Below are 16,239 nucleotides of genomic sequence, written 5' to 3'. Positions count from 1 at the left end.
TGGATATAATGTTCTATATTTTTTAAAGAATGGTCTCCTGAGCCTGTAGCAGTGATTGGGAAACCCACAGATGGCTCGGAATGAGCCCTAGTCACCACTGAGTCTAACTGCTACACTTTCTCATGTCATTCCCACACGGTATAGTTCGCACAAACTATGTGAATCACCATCAGGCCCAGGGATTCAGGTCTGCTTGTGCTCACTTCAAGGGGAATTAGCGACCTCAGAGCATGAGCCCAGGCCTTCTGACCCCAACTCCAGGCCCTTCTCCCCTCACCTCACTGCTGCCTCCAGGACAGCTGTATACAAGGATAAAGGAGGCTGGGTCTGAATTAAGGAATATAGGGCTCTTCCCACTGAGAAGTGCAGTTGGAGCAACGCCTTTAGGACCCACGTTCACCAGAGCCTCACAGTTACCGGGTGACTTCAAATAGAGACCATGCTTTTATTTCATCCTCACCAGAAAGGTAGCCACAGCTGACCCCACACTCTGCCCTAACCTTCCAAGGCTTCCACCCTCTCCCAGCATGCTGCCTCCAGGACGTCCTCTGATTGTGTCCCCAATCCTGCACCTGCACCCCCCTCCTCTCTCAGCCTTAGAACGTTGGGACAATGGGACAGAACTCTTAAAGCCAGGCTGTTCTGGCTTTGGAGGGTGGATCCACAGAGGTTCTGGGGATCCCATGACCAGCTCACAAAGGGCAGCGTGAAGAGTGGGCATCATGTCTGAGGGGTGAGTGAGGAGCTGGAGCAGAGCCCCCAAGGCAGGGACAGCAAAGAGCAAAATGCCTCCCTGGTCCTGTCAGGCTGGGGCTGAAGGGTGGGGAGAAGGACTGGTGGGGAGAAGGAGGTTCTGTGCTGGGCCCCAGCCATTCACGCAGCCACCCCGGCTGCTCCCGCCTGTGGTCAGCTTTTGCTCTTCAGGCTTCCCTAGGACTGTTAATTCCAGCACCAGGGCTCTGCTCTAGTGAATGGACCCTTCTCTACAGTCATCCCTCACCCCCACTTCCCACCCACCATCCCAGACCACTGCAGCATCCCTGGGCTGCACCCTCACCCTGGAGGGATCAAGTGCCGACTCCAGAAGCCCTCCTCCTTACAGGGAGCCGCTAAAGGCCATGCCCGTTCTTCATTCTCCTTACTAATCCATTAGCGGACGCCCTTCCTGCAGTGACCCACTCTCACACATTCTCTAAGCCCCAGTGTGTGCACTGTAACTACCATCTCATTCCCCCGGAGGACCCCTCACCTCACCGAATTTCACTTTGACACCATGGGGAACCTTAACGTTACACCTTCTGGAGCCCCGAGTTCACACTCCTCAACGCTCAGCAGCGCCCATCACCCCCCATTGGCTGTCCCCACTCCTCAGAGCACCCTGGTGCACACTTCTTCCTCTCCAGGGCTTACCAACGCCTCTGGGACTCCTCTCACTTGACCCTACAAGAGCTGCTGGACCAAGAGCAGCCCTTGCTCGAACCCGTGCCCGACCGGGAGCGGCAGTCCTTCCAGTACAGGCTCTCACGGCTATACCTGTACTACCTGGGGCTGCTGCGCCGGTTCGACACCCTCTATGACCAGATGGTGCAGCCGCAAAAGAGGCGGCTGCTCCGGCGCCTGTTGGACAGCGTGGCAGGGCGCGTGCTGGAACTCAAGGACGATCTGGTGCGCACCGACCTGTGTGAGAGCCACTGCCTGGACCAAGTGCTGCAGGACCTCAAGCTCACGCCGGTGCGCAGGCCTCTGAGCGGAGCCACGCCCACGCCAGCTGTGGGTGGGAGTCGGCCTTGACTTCCGGCGGACGCCTCCGTTGGGACATCAGCAAGGAAAAGAGGCCAGGGCCGATCAGGGGAGGGGATTTGGTCTTGGGAGAAGGGCTTCGGGAACCCGGAGGTGTGAGCAAGTAGTTGAGAGGTAACTGGAGAGTCAAGTTAGAGGCCACTCGTGGCTGGGAAGATGCACAAACCTCGGGAGATTGGTGAAGAGTCCTCTAGAGGCTTGCTCCTCAAGGTGTGGTCCATGGACCAGCAGCATCAGCATCACCTAGGAGTTGTTAGAAATGCAGAATCTCGGGGCCTGTCCCGTGGCACCGCGGTTGGATTCGCACGTTCCTCTTCTCCTCGGCCCGGGGTTCGCCGGTTCGGATCCCGGTGCGGACATGGCACCGCTTGGCAAAAGCCATGCTGTGGCAGGCGTCCCACATATAAAGTAGAGGAAGATGGGCATGGATGTTAGCTCAGGGCCAGTCTTACTCACCAAAAAGAGCAGGATTGGCAGTAGTTAGCTCAGGGCTAACCTTCCTCAAAAAAAAAAAAAAAAGAAAAGAAATGCAGAATCTCTGGCCACACGCCAAACCCACTCATCTGCATGTGTTTTAACAAGACCCTCAGTGATCTGTATACACTGACAGGTTCTGGAGCACAGAGTTTCTGCTCTGGCTTCCAGTCTGCCCCAAGGTCATGGTTCACTGCTCCATGTCTCAAAGTTCTCTAGCCCAGTCTGCATCAGACACAGCAGTGGACTTGAAGAAAAAAACAGATTCTCCAGGCTCTGCCGTTCTGGTGTGGTCATCTGGGGAGGGCCTAGAAGTCTGCATTTTAAGAGCTTCCCGGTTGATTCTGATGCACAGCCAGGTTTGAGACCACTGCCCATGGTCTCAACTCTGGCACATGGTGAGGGCAGGAGAAGAGAGGGATGACCCTTGGGAATCTGCCGATAACCTGTAAATTTCCCACCTCAGGGCTCTAGAATGGAGGAAAACAGTGCCAGGGTCTATGTAAGCAGCTGACAACGGTAATGGATCAGCCCCGTGGCCCAGCTTTTGATTCCTGACCCTCCTTTCCCCGTATTGCCCTGAAGGCAGAGCTGGAGGTCCCAATCCCTAAGTACTTCCTGCTGGAGCAGTCCAGTATTCTGAAGGAGCGAGGGCTGATGCTGGCAGAGATCCTGTCCAGAATGGAGCGACTGTCCTCCGAGGAGGTAAGTCCGAGAGGTACCCTCCCAGACCCCTCCCATACCCTGGCTCCTGGAACAGAGTTGCCACCCCCAGGATGCAGAGAGGCACTGCCCTGCCCTACACTCACGTCAGAGTGCTCTGGGGGTTATCCCCGGCCCCCTTCAAAGCTGCTCTTGTGCTCCTTGTAGCCTTCTAACATCAAGGCAGAGGGACAGAGCTCGGCACCCAGATGCCCCGGGAGGACCAGGCCCCAGCACGTCTTTTAGTGGTTGGTCTCCCAGCTGCCTACCTGGATGCAAGTCTTCTCTCATCTCCTCCTGCTCCTTTGCCCCTGCTCTGGCCAGAGCTTTCCAGAAATGCACCGGACTGAGGCCGTAATCTTACTGCAAAGGGCCGAGCGGGCCAGGCAAGGCCGGCTCCGAGCCAACTTCATGCGAGAGATTCGGAAAGAGGAGGAGCGGGATTGGAGGATTCGGGAGGACGGGCGGCACAAGTTCAGTCAGGACCAAGCAGCCATCGCCATACAGAAGGTAACCCCTGGCGCCCAGGAGGGGGATCACAGTACAGTCACCTCTTCCAGGAAGACTGCCTGGCTCAGCAATTGATGACAGAGATGCTGGTGCTTGGGTTCTGTTGCCTCACAACTAGATCCTAAACTAGGGACCTTAATCACTCAATAGCCATGTATCTTATTTGTTATTATTTATTCCACTTCTCTACTCTCAAAAGGATTTGAAGTGGGATACCATAAAAACCCCAGAAATGGAAGGATCATTAAAATTAGGGGAGAAAGATCCATAATGAAGCAGCAGAACAGAGTAGATGATCATTCCAGAAACTCTTTAGACTTATTTTAACTCATGTTAAAAATGAGTCACTAAAATGTGTCCTGAGCCTCCTGGCAGCTGAGGCAACAGGAAACATGATCATCAAAATAGTGTTTGAGAACTGATGTGATCCAGGTGTCCTCAAGGTCTGTGCCGTCTGGGGACACACTTTAACGTGGAAATGACATAATCCCATCCCATCCTGCCTCACTGCTCAAAACCCAGCCCCTCCCGAGGTTTCTCCGTGCTGCCTGCTGTTCTGGTGGTCATGCTCTCCTCTGCTCTCGACGGCCATTCCACCCCTCTCAGCCCTTGCTGGAGCCCCAGTGTGTGGTGTGGCCTCTCCATCACTCTCTGAGATGCTGCTAACACAGGCCCACTCCAGGCGGTAGTGGGTACCAGCCAGGTGAGACTGGAGGGCCCCTAAGAAAATTCCAGGGACCACTTTCCTCCTGCAGCCTCACTGTTCCTGAGACCCACTGGCCTTGCCCTGTAACAGGGAGTCTCTTGCCACCTTTTCTTTCGGAAACGGGCCCAGAACTGATGGCATGGGGCTAAATCTTTCTCTCTTGAATCAGTCTTCTCTTCCGTCTTCTCTTTCTCAAGTCCCAATGCCTCAAAAACTTCCGTATGCTCGCCCAAAAGCAAGAAACTTAGAGGAAACTTAGAACCTCTTCCTACCAAAAACCAAAAGCAAACCCACCAACTAACAAACATACATCAAGTCTGAGAAGATATGTCTTCTCCAAACGGGATAGATTTTGAATTATGGAGTAGTATGCATAGCATCCCAATCTGAGCCCCCGCCTTTGGGTGACTGTAGCAATGTGCGGCTGCCCCATGGATGAGGAGGAGGTCCTTGCCCGCAGGGCTCACAAAAGGAACCCTTTTGAGAAGGAGGGTTGGACCCAAGGGTAGAGCCCCACTTCCTCCCTGAGAGCCAAAGCAAATTATTTTGTCCCTGTTGCCAGACATCAAGGGTATGGAAATACTGTGTTGCAGTCTTTGAGTTCTCTCCTGCACTAATAAAAGGAAAGACTGTGTTAAGCACTTAGTCATCGTGGGCCTTTCCTGTGCTAGCCACAGGAGCTGGAGGACGGAGCTGGGACAAGAACCCCGGGCCCAGAGCCTGCTCACTGAGGCACTGTGAGGGAATGGAAAGGACCTCGCAGGGTGCTGGCCCTGCCTCCCTCTGCCAGAGCCTTGCCCTCCACCCCACTGATACTGGGCTGTCCACGCACCTGAGAGTGGCCAGCAACCTGAGAGAAGAGCACTGAGCGAGGAGTCAGGAACCTAGCCCTGGTCTCAGCTCTACACTGACTGGCTCTTGGGCCTGGAAGAGGCCATGTCCTATCACTGGCCCCAGTTTCCTTGTGTCGAAAATGTAGGAATTAATTAGGGGAGCTCCGTGGTCCTTACAGTGCTGACATCTATGTGCCTGGGTGGGATCAAGTGCTTACTCCAAAGGCTCTGGGAATTCTGAGCATGAGTCAGGAGACCTGCTTGGAGGAGGCGATACTTAAACTCTCATCTGTGCCTCCAAAGGTACAGCAGATGAGACGCTGGAGATGAGGAGGAATTCCTGGGGACGCCTGAGGGAACAAAGCCTGGGAGCTGGGCGACTTGGGTGCACCCCCGCCCCGCTCTGTTCTGGGCTGTTCCTGCTCAGGGTGGCAGTTGCCCATGAGCTGCTGTCCTGGAGGTGCCCTCCCCAGCACTCCTCCCCCACCTCTCCCCCACAAATCTCCCCTAGCCAGACCTTCCTGGAGACAGAGGCTGCTGCTCCTCCTGGGGCTGAGCCTGAGAACCACATCCCTCAGAAAGGCAGTGTGGGGAGGGTCTGGGCCCATCTGTCCCCCCAGGTGTGGAAAGGCTACCTGCAGAGGATGCGCACTCAGCAGGACCGGCAAAGAGAGATGGAGTTCATTGGCATGGTGAGTCCCTTTCTGGCCACCGCATGGGGCCCCTCCTCTCTTCTTCATCCCTCTGCCCTGTCCCTAGAGTGCAGCCCTGAACAGCCCCTCACTCCCTCTGCTCAGGACTGTGGTGGACGTGAGTGGGGCAAGGCTGGGGCCGGGGGATCCTGGTTGAGGGATCCTTCAGGGTTTGGCTGAGAAAGAGGGGGAAGGACTGGAAAGCCACAGCCAACCACGTCCCTTCCCACCTCTCCATCTCCTAGAGCTGTTGGAAGTCTCAAATGTGGGGCGGGGTGAGGGATAGTAGCACAGAGCATCGTGGACCCCACGTCCGCACCCCTAGTTGGAAAGAGAGGCTGCAAGGGTGGGCCCAGCAAAAGGGGAGGCCATAAGGCCAGTGGGAGCCACCCCCCTCACATCAGAGCATTTTGGGCCAAAGGCTCCCCGCTTGCTTTGGAGGCCCCAGACTGGCTTCTCCTCTGCTGTGCAGGGAAGAGGGCTAAGTGTGAACTACGCAACATGAGTGAGAGTGTGCTTGTGTGGGTGGTAAGAGGGGCAGAGCCCCTGGAGTGTGTGTACAGGCGGGGTGAACAGGCCCGCTCTCGGCTTCTCATCTGTCCTCTGCTCTCTGATGGTTCTTTCATCCCCCTAGTCTCCACCGACTCAGGAAAAGAAGTCAGGAGGAGGGTCATGATCCCTGGGAAGGGACTTTGCAGTGGGCAGACCTGTGGAGGCCTGGGTGATAAAGGGAGGGGGCTGGGCTGGGGGGGAGCAGAGAGATTGGAGACAAGGGCTAGGTTGGCTACACCAGGAGGTTTGGGGGCTTCAGAAGCAGGGAGTGGCCAAGGGCCACTGCATGGGAGTGGGGGACCCCACTGGAGAGCTGGACCCCCAGGAAGTGAGAGCAGACAGAGGGAAGCCAGGTCGGGCCTTGGTGGGGTGGGGGCAGGGGGACATGGCACGGCGGTGGGTGAGGAATGAGGCTGGCCGCCCGGGCCCATCAACAGTGTGAGCTCAGCGTTTTCAGTAATTGTCTCTGCGCAGAGTGATATTTAAAATACATTTGGGAGCCAATGAGGCGGGAAAGTGGCTGCGAGAGCGGCTGCCAACACAGGCCGCTGGGGTGGGGGTATGTGTGGGGGCTGGGGCCGGAGGCTCACAGAGGAGGGTGCACTGGGGGGAGTGAGCGGGGGGGCCAGCACGGATGCATCTAGCAAACTCATTATCAGAGTAATTTACACAGATGAGTTTCGGCTCCAAACACAATTTCTCCTGATGCAGGCATGCCCGCTGTTCCGTGTGGGTGTGTATGTGAGGCCTTGTGTGTGTGGCTGTGTTGGGGAATGAGTCGGGGGCAGGTGTGTGTGCCTGAGGCCGGGGGCTGGGTCATTCCACTCCCACTCCTGAGTCCCTCGGTCTCTCCCACTTCCCCAGCTCCCCTTGCGCAACCACGTGGAGCACTTGGGCCTCCTGTCCCAGGCCTGCCTCTGGGAGGATGTCCGGAGGCTCCACCAGGTAGAGAAGGAGCAAGAGTTCCAGTTGGCCATCACAAAGACCCACGATTCTCTCAAAGAGATGGAGGGGCCCGACATGAAGGAGAAAATGAAGGAGCAAATCCGACAGTGGTTTATCGAGTGCCAGTCAGTGTCCCCAGCCTCGGCTGACCAAACCCTCAACCCCTTTCCCTCCTCACCCCAGGGTCCTCCACACCTGTTCTGTCTTCTGGTCCAGACTGGGCTCTTTTCTCCATCTACCTCCATCTACCTGACACACTGCTAACACACTTGGCTTAAATCTGGGGTCCCCAACCTACAGGACCATCTCCATACATGACTCCCCATTTCCCCACATGGAAGAGAAATGCCAGAATAAGATGGGAAAAGCATCCATGAATGCCCCCCGAGTAATCTGTCCTTTCTATTCTGTAACTATCTGCTCCTTCCCTCTCTCCCTCTATCTCCCTGGTCCTTCGTGTTTCCCCATTCTTCCCTCGATCCTTCTGTCATCCATCTACCCATCCATCCATCTGTCCATCCGTCCGTTCGTCCACCCCTCCCTCCACCCACTCACCGGTCCATATTTCTGACCATCTTATGTTCATTTAGTGCCCTTACTGGCCGATTCCCTGATTATCCAGATGAGTCCTTAGGTGGATCCTACCTGATCTTTGCAGACAAGACTCCAGAACAGGTACCCTGGAGGTGGGGACAGGAGATTTTCCTGGAGTCTGTGCTTACAGAGAGCACTGAGTGTAAACCAAAGGTGGCAGTGGGGTGCAGGGAGAGATCAGCCTCAGTTGAGGCAGATGTGGCCGAGGAATTTTATGTAGCTAGCAAGACTGCATGGGGAGGAGGGGTACCTGTGTCTGGAGAAGACATCCGTGGCCAGGGAGAGGAAAACTGTCTGGTGAGACTATCATGGCTCCAGATCCCCATGGGACAGGAGAGCAGCACTCTGGCACCTGGTGTCCCTTTCTTCCTGGACCCCAGTGGGGTCTCTGGAGTCTCGGCTATCTGGATCCCACTAGTGACCTTAGACCTCGGGAATCCTGGGTCCACACCAGCTCCAGGCCCTGGGTTCTCCTGCTCCTATGAAATCCCCTTGGTCTCTGAAACGTCTTTCATCCTTGGTCACAGGTGAAAATGGAACTGGAGGCACAGGCCCAGGACAGCAAAAAAAAGGACCAAGAGAAAAATAAAGAAAAAGAAAAGGAGAAAAAAGAGAAGAAGAAGAAAGGGAAGGCAGAAAAGAACAGGAGGGGGGTAAGGCACATGTGGACCAATTGGGCGGGGACAACGTCTGAGGGAATTCGTGGTGGGAGGCTGATCGGTTGAGAATTAGAGCCGGAGTTTGTGATGGGTGGAGGTGAAGGGGTCAAGGTCAAGGGCTGTTTCTATTCTAGGAAGCAGATACAATGCTGAAAGTGTTGCCATCCAAATTTATACCTGTGATCAATGCCGGACACGAGGAGTACATAAGTAAGACGGGAGAAGGCTGGGGAAGAGTGTCCAGGCCTTGTGGGGCTTAGGGTGACTGACCTTGGTCATGGGGAAAGTAGACATGGGCCATGTGGATCATAAGGTAGCAGTGTGGGCGTTGTAAGCCAAGAGGATAATGCCAAATGGGGAGAGGGGCATGGGGTGTAATTCTCTGGATGGAGGGTGTTATGTGTTTGGGTCTGAATCCTGTGGTCACAAGCCTTGGGATCAGGCCTCTGTCTGCCGTAAGGGTAGGAATAGTGCCAGGCAGCTGGGTGAGGAGGGGGGGACCAGCCTGGGTCAGGTTCCTGGTCCATGTGCATGTGTATGCACATGTGTGTATGAGTGTACACCTGGGACTCTGACCTCCACGCATCTGTCAAACTCTCACGGTCAGATCTGTGGAAGAACCAATATGATAGCACACACCCTAATCAGAGTTTTGACTCTGAGACCCTCCAGGTGGAGAAGAGGAAGGAAGTGGAGCAGGAGATCCGGTTACAGGTGAGCCGTTGCCTCAGGGCTTGGCTGCAGGCTTCCTCCTCCATCAGGGCCTCCAGCTGCTTCAGGCTCTGTCCCCTCTCTCCTCCCGCGCATCCTCAAGCCCTCAGCCTGCCCGTCCACTGTAGCATCCCCTGTGCACTGCCGTCCCTCCATACTCCTAGCTCTGTCTCAGTCCATCTGGTCCCGGCTGTTCTCTGCATGCCCATCTCCGTGGTCTCCCTTTCTCCTGGGGTGTGGATACAGCCTGGATGTGAGGGAATGGGAGGGGCTCTGAGCCGAGGTCACACCCACCATCCTCAGCGACCTTAAAGGGCTTCTGTGATGTGCCCACCCCGTGCCATGTACTTTGGAAGCATTAGATCTTGTGATCTTTCCAACAACCCCTGAGGTAGGCACCATGATTTTCTCAATATTACACACAAGAGAGACTGAGGCTGAGAGATCATACAACTACTCAAGGTCACACAGAGTTTAAAGGGTGGGTCTGGGGCTTGAACTGAAAGCCGACCGACTCCATCCTGGGGGCCTCTCCCCACGCTGATGCCAGTTCAGAGCAAGGCTAATGCCTGAACAGGATATGGATTAGGATTGAGTGTACCTGGGTGTGGGGACAGGAGGTGGGTGGGGTGGGTGGGGTGAGAAATGCAAAAGCTGAGGCTTCCAAAAGAACATGTGTGAAGGTTGGTGGCCACCCGTGCTGGCTTCACTGGGCTTGGCTGACTCTTCTCTGAGGCTCTCCTCATCCTCTCCTCCCCTGCCTCCATCCTCCCCCCTCCCACCTGTCCTCCTCAGTCACTAGCTGCCCCCTACACTCCCTGGTGTCCCCCCAGGTTGATGAGCTGATGCGTCAAGAGCTGAAGAACCTGCGCCTGGCTGTAGACAGGGAGGAGGCTAGACCCTTGAAGGCTCCAAAGGCAAGATGAGGGGCTAGGGCTGGGACAAGGGTGGGCATACAGTGGAGAGGCAAGGAACAGAGGACAACTGTCTATGTGCTTGTTTCTAACCAGAAAAAGACTGGGAAGAAAACTGGGAAGAAGAAGAAGGAAAAAGATCTGACCCCAGACAGGTAGCGGACCCTCCACCTGACTGTGGTGGTGGAGCAAGCCTTTGTCTAGGACAGATCTGACTTCTGCTCCTGTCCTGCCAAACTCACAAGATAGCTGTGAGGATCAAGTAGAAGCATAAGAAAGTGCTTTGAAAATGATGATGCAGAATAAGATGTGAATGGAGTTCTGTCCTCAGTGCTCCATCCGTCCTGTTCCTCCCTCTAACCTTTCCCTTAAGCAGCTCTGTCCCTACCAAAGCCATCTGACCCTGGACTTTCCACTCTGGGACATTACAGAACCTGTCAGTGGTCCTTTTCTGCTCACTTCTCTGGTGAAGTGAGTCACAAGCACACTGATTTTAGCTACTTTAATGGCCATCCCTCCCAGGAGTGTGTACATCTTCAGTGTGGTTTCTAGGACGAGGGCGATGTGTCACCCAAATCACTGGGTTCCTGATGGTGGACCTTTGGGCCGTGAGCAGACTGATAGAGGGCGTGTCACAGAGATTGCTGGTCCTCCCCATAGCCCTCCAACCTACAGAGCATCTTCTGTGGGCAGACTGCCTTCTGGGCCAGTGGGTTGGTGCAGCGCCTTCTGATATTGGCTGTCCAGTGGCACTACTGATAATTTTGACCATAGGATGTTGGGAAAAAGGGCCCCTTATCCCCCTCTCCTCATACCCACAGCACTGCCTCACTCGTCTCTGTCTCCATTTCCCTTGGTCCTTGGGGGCCCCTCTGCGCCATCCCCTGCCAGGTCCGTGGAATCTCTGTTTGAAGAGCTTGTCCTCTCTGGCTTTCTAAAGAAGAATGAGACAGTGGCATTGAAAGACTATGTTGGTGAGAACCCTCCCCAGAGCCTACTCCTGGAATGAGGAACAGTGCCCGAGGCCCCTCAGCCACAGCCCTTCCCGGGGCCGACTCTCACCCTCTTGAGGGAACCTTCTCCTTGAGGGCTTCCCTCTCTTGGCCTTCCCCAAGTGGATGCCACTCACCAGGTGGCTGTCTGTCCCCCCAGGTGACTTCCTCTATCTTGGATCCACTCTGAGTTTTGCCAACAAGTTGCCCATGCCTTCCCTTTTTGACATACGACAGAACATGGCCTTGTATGGTGTTCTCCGGCTTGGTGAGGGGCCCTAAGGAGAGGGAAGAGCACTGGGCAGGGGGGGCTCTCGGGAGCCTGGGTACAGGGTAATGTGGCTGAGGTGGGCATGTCCAGCCTGGGCCTCCAGTCCCTGGAGCCATGGACCCGTGTTGGACTTCCCCCAGCCCTGTAGGAGGTCATACCCAGACTGGGCCCCCCCAGAAGTCATGTGGGCCCTTGACCTGCTGAGAAGCCCATACTTCTAGCCTATTGCTCACTCCCAAGTGACATCCCATAGTCTGTCCCATTCCTAGTAGACGGGAATCTTTCTGAAGTGGTTGGTCACATGCCCTTTAATTTCACCCCTTTATGACCCAGGAGTGGAAGCAGATGGCATGGCAGATGGGAAGGGCAATGGAAGTGGGTAGAGGGCTCCCTCCTGACACCCACACACAGCTTTTCATAACTGTGATGGCTAAGCCACTCCAAGTCATCTAGGCTGCCCCTCTCAGAAAGCAGGCCTGGGGCGTTGCTCAGACAGAGGGGAAGGCAGCACAGCCAGGATCTGAACCTCATCCTGCCTAGGCCCAGGCCTTTGGCCTCCCCTTGCACAACATCTCCACCCCTGGCCCCCTGCTGGCCTACCACCTGCCTCTGGCCCCTGTTTTCTCTCTCAGGCTCCCCAGATATACACTCCATGGCTCCCCTTATCCGCTCCATCCTCCTGGTGGGCCCCTCTGGCATGGGGAAGAAGATGCTGGTCAAGGCTGTGTGCACAGAAACTGGCGCCAATCTGTTCGACCTGTCACCTAGCAACCTGCAGGGCAAATATCCTGGCAAGACCGGGGCGCAGATGTTGGTGCATATAGTCTTTAAGGTCTGCGTCCCCTGACTTTGGCATTTCTAGTTCTCAGACCAACAACAGAGCAGGGTAGGGTTTATGCTTAGGAGGTCGCACATCTGCCTATTTGGCGTGATTTCAGGAGCTGGTGAGGACTTCCTACCAACCCCTACTGGGAGCTTGTGGATACCTGAAGCCCCAGTGATGGGGGAGGTGGGTGAAGTGGGGAGCAGAGCAGTTTCTTTTCATGGTAGAGATGAGGCTTAATATGCAGCCCCGCTGCCCAAGGCGGGCAGGGACTCTGTTCACACTGAGGTGTGATGGGTGTGCAAAGGCTGGGAAGTGGAGGCTGGAGCTCTGAGGTCCACCATTGCCCAAGGCCAGCCCTGATGCTGAGTTAGACTAGACAGGGAGGCGACCCTTGCCCAGGGAAATCTAATGTCCGGTTTCTATTCTCTGACTGTCCAGGTGGCTCGACTCCTTCAGCCCTCTGTGATCTGGATTGGGAATGCTGAGAAGAATTTCTATAAGAAAGTCCCAAAAGAAGAGAAGGAGGTGAGTGAGGGGGCAGGCAGGATGAGCCCATGGCAAGGCTGGAAGGCTTGGACTTGTTAAAGTCACTCCAAACCTCACCCATTGTGTGGCCTTGGACAAAGCCCCTGTCTTTCTCCTGTCTTATTTCCTTATGCTTAAAGCGGGACTGACAGCCTCTCCTGTCTGCCTGTCAAGGTCTGTGTGAAGCTAAGTGTGGGCATGTGCTCCGAGAACTGAGAATCCCGTATGATAAGTTGCCCCATGTCCAGACCTCCCTGCCTCTCCCTCCCCTGAGCAGATGGACCCAAAGCGAATAAAGAAGGATCTGGCCAAGGCCCTGCGACTGCTGAATCCCGGAGACCGTGTGATGCTGATAGGGACCACCAACCGGCCGCAGCTGGCTGAGATAAAAGGGCTGTGCCGGACCTATGAGCGAATCCTCTTCATGCCACGGCCTGATTACGCTTCTCGCTACGGTGAGGCCCTGCGTCGTGGAGACAGGCCAGAGAAGGGATCCAGGGACCACCCCTACCAACGCCCACCCAGCCTTCTTCCCATACCCCACTGCTGCTCTGAGCCCTCACCTCCGTGGCCAGGTGATCCAGAAGGACCACTAGGCAAGTAGCCCGGTGGCCTGGGTCCTGGCCAGGCTCTGTGGACACGTGCAGGCCACGTAGGTCCTTGAAGTCTCATTTCCTCATGTTAAGTGGGGAGGATGATCTCTACCTTCCCAGGAGGACAGGTGGTGTTGGATGTAGAGCCACTCTTCAGCAGCAAAGCTCGTTCCAGATACAGGGAGAGGTGCCCACTGCCTCTCCCTGCCCCGTGTCTTCCCCCTATGCCTGCAGTGCTCTGGAAGCAGATGATAGAGGCCCAGGGAGTCCAGATGGCCCAAAGTCTGGACGTCAGTGCCCTGGCTAAGGTGTCTGATGGCTACACGCCTGGTCACATTCTCCATGCCATCCGATCGGTGCTGACCCAGCGGCGGCTCCTGCAACTGTCCAAGCGGCCCCTGGTGGCCTCAGAGTTCCTGGGGCATCTGGCAAAGCTGGAGCCAGTGTACAGGGAGGAGGAGGAGTCCCTGAAGGTGAGGCTTCTCTGGGGAGAAAGCAGGAGGCAGGGTTGTAGGCCAGCACCAGCCAGGGAGTTGGCCCTCTGAAGCCCCAGGCCAACATCACACCTTGGACCCCTCGCCCTGCTACCCCATGGAGTTCAGCTGGGAAGGAAATAAGAAATCACAGGGAAGGACATGTGGGCAGGACTGGCTCATCTGGTTTCCTTGAGGGTGGGAGCCTGAAGGGGCCACCTTGTATTAGGAGCCTGTTGTTGTTTCTGGCACCAGCTACCTCTCACTTCCCCCACCTTGGAGTCAGTACCCACCCCCAGAGGTGACAGGATGGCTACGGGAGTACAGGAGGCAGGGCTGCAGAGTGTGAGGAGGAGGGCTTGCCCCTGACAATGGCTGACACTGTGGCCTGGGGTATTTGGTGGGGAGCGAGGGAAACTATCCAGCAGGATTCCCGGACCTTGGAGGAGCAAAGGTTAATGAAGACACCCATCCATCAAAAGGGAAGGGGTGAGGTCAAGAGGCAGAGCCGAGGGTCAGTTCCAATGCACTTACCCTTCCTCCTCTTCATCCTCCAACACAGGACTGGTACTTCAAGACCCCGCTGGGCAAGAAGAGGATGAAACTTAGCAAGGACCAGGATGCTGAGGAGGCCAAGCTGGCAAAGGAGAAGAAGAAAAGGAAGTGATGGCTGGGGCCGGGGTGCCCAAGATTAGCGGTGGGACTGGGCAGTGCCCCACGGGCAAAGGGACCAGGGGCAGAGGCATAAATGCCCAGATGGCTAGGGGACCAGCTCTCTTTGTCCATCTCTTTGTCTCTTGCTCTGTGCCCCCTGCCTGTGCCCAGCCTTCACCTCACATCCCACCCTCCCCTGGCCCCCCAGCTCTTGCCCGCTCATAGCCATCTCCGTCTGGCTCCCAGATCTCTGTCCTCTGACCCCACCCATGTTTTCATCTCCTGTCATTTTCTTGTCCTGGCTTCTCAGTTCTCTCCTCCTTGAGGTATGTAAGGGAGAAAAATAGGAAGAGAAGGAGAGAGGGAGAAAGGAGAGAGGGGAGAAGGCAGGTCTACAGTAAGTATAGAAACAGAAAAAACAAGAGTCTGGAAGTCACGGACCGTGGTTCTAGCCCATTGGTGCTAACTCCCCATGTGGTCTGGGCAGTCCTTTCCCGTCTCTGGGCCTCAGTTTCCTTACCTGTAAGGTGAGGAGAGGTTGGACCAGGCAATCTCCAAGGTCCCCTCTGCTCTTGGGTTGGATTTTTCCTGCAAAGTGTCTGGGCAGTCAGGGAGGGGAGGGCTCTTGGGCAGCGGTGGGGTGGGGTGCGGAGAGAGGGCTCAAGGGAGGACACGTGTAGGGAAAGGGAGGGTTTGTGGCCAGAGCTGGGGCTGCTGGTAGACCCAGTGCCATCTCTGAGAGATGGGTCTTCATCTCTTTCGTCTGGAGACCCCTGCCCCCCACCCGCCCAAGCTCTGCACTCCTTCCTCTGACCCAGAGCCTGTCCCTCAGGCGGCTGAGTGGGACGAAGCCTCCTGCCCCTCGGTGGAAGTCCATCTGTGGGACCCCTTGCTGGGGAGATAAGTTATGGGAGGCTGATGTCGGGGAACTTGGGGAGCAGAGGGCTGGAAGCCCCAGGGTTATCTTGGAAGAAGTGATATAAGGAGTCTGTGAATAAACGTTCAGTTGTGTGCCAGGTCTCAAAGGCAGTGAGAGCCGACAAGGCAAGCCCATCATGCTGGAGCAAGCCATGAGCCCTGTGGTGGGCAGGGGAGGATCAGCCTGCCTAGGGACTGGGTTTTGAGTTTCTTGTCTCTCTTTTTTCCTTTTTATTTTCCCAAACAAAAGTAGTCTCATTATCGTAATGTGCCTGAATGGGAGAGCCACTTCCTCTTTCTCATTCTCCAGCTGAGATCCCCTCTAACCACAGCAGGTAGAGGTGCCATGAGAGGAACAGGGCTCATCTAGGGAGATGGGGGGCCAGCACCTAGGATCGGCATGGGGGGGTTGTCAGCACTGAGGATGGGCATGATGACTTCTATTGCTGCCTGTGGTCGAGCCCTATTTCCCCTGTCTTCTAGAGAACTGCTGCAGGGGACGCCTCACGGAGTGGGGCTCTCTGCCATTTGTCACTACTGTGGACTTCTCCCTTGGGTTTTGGAGGGGGAAGGTGCAGGGCTAATTGGTGACATTTGGGAGTGCAGGAAAAATTATCTGGCACCATATGCCCTCCCTCTGGGCTCAGAGCCCAGGCTGCTGGAGGCTGGCTTGGTGAAGTACATGATAGATGAGAAAGAGTGCAAAAATGACAGCTTGAGAGCCCCTACTCCCACTCCCGTTCTAGTTCCAGCTCTGCAACAAGTTGTCACACCTTGGACAAATCATTTGCCACCTCCGGGCTCCATTTTCCTTTACCTGTGAAATTGCAGATTTGAACACCACCGACTGAGTAGTTCCTTTCAACCCTGATGTATTTAACTCCCGGGTGAAGCT

At 55.7% G+C, this 16,239-nt stretch overlaps 1 protein-coding gene across 1 annotated transcript; it reads left to right on the top strand.

Moving 5' to 3' along the window:
• Positions 1–1,287: 1,287 nt before the first annotated feature.
• IQCA1L (IQ motif containing with AAA domain 1 like) lies at positions 1,288–14,577 on the top strand (the record flags this gene model as incomplete). The annotated part of the gene is made up of 18 exons (XM_014829014.3): positions 1,288–1,731; positions 2,860–2,979; positions 3,301–3,486; positions 5,646–5,717; positions 7,134–7,339; positions 7,805–7,889; positions 8,336–8,461; positions 8,602–8,677; positions 9,075–9,181; positions 10,012–10,095; positions 10,189–10,247; positions 10,984–11,066; positions 11,245–11,352; positions 11,988–12,187; positions 12,620–12,706; positions 12,984–13,161; positions 13,534–13,772; positions 14,335–14,577. Coding segments are annotated over 18 exons (2,565 nt in total), but the record flags the coding sequence as incomplete, so codon positions are not given.
• Positions 14,578–16,239: the final 1,662 nt, after the last annotated feature.

Source organism: Equus asinus, chromosome 1, assembly GCF_041296235.1.
Source record: "Equus asinus isolate D_3611 breed Donkey chromosome 1, EquAss-T2T_v2, whole genome shotgun sequence".
In the NCBI taxonomy this organism is placed as follows: Eukaryota; Metazoa; Chordata; class Mammalia; order Perissodactyla; family Equidae; genus Equus; species Equus asinus.
The sequence above is the reverse complement of the archived record's forward strand: the minus strand, read 5'-3'. Positions and strand labels throughout refer to the sequence as shown.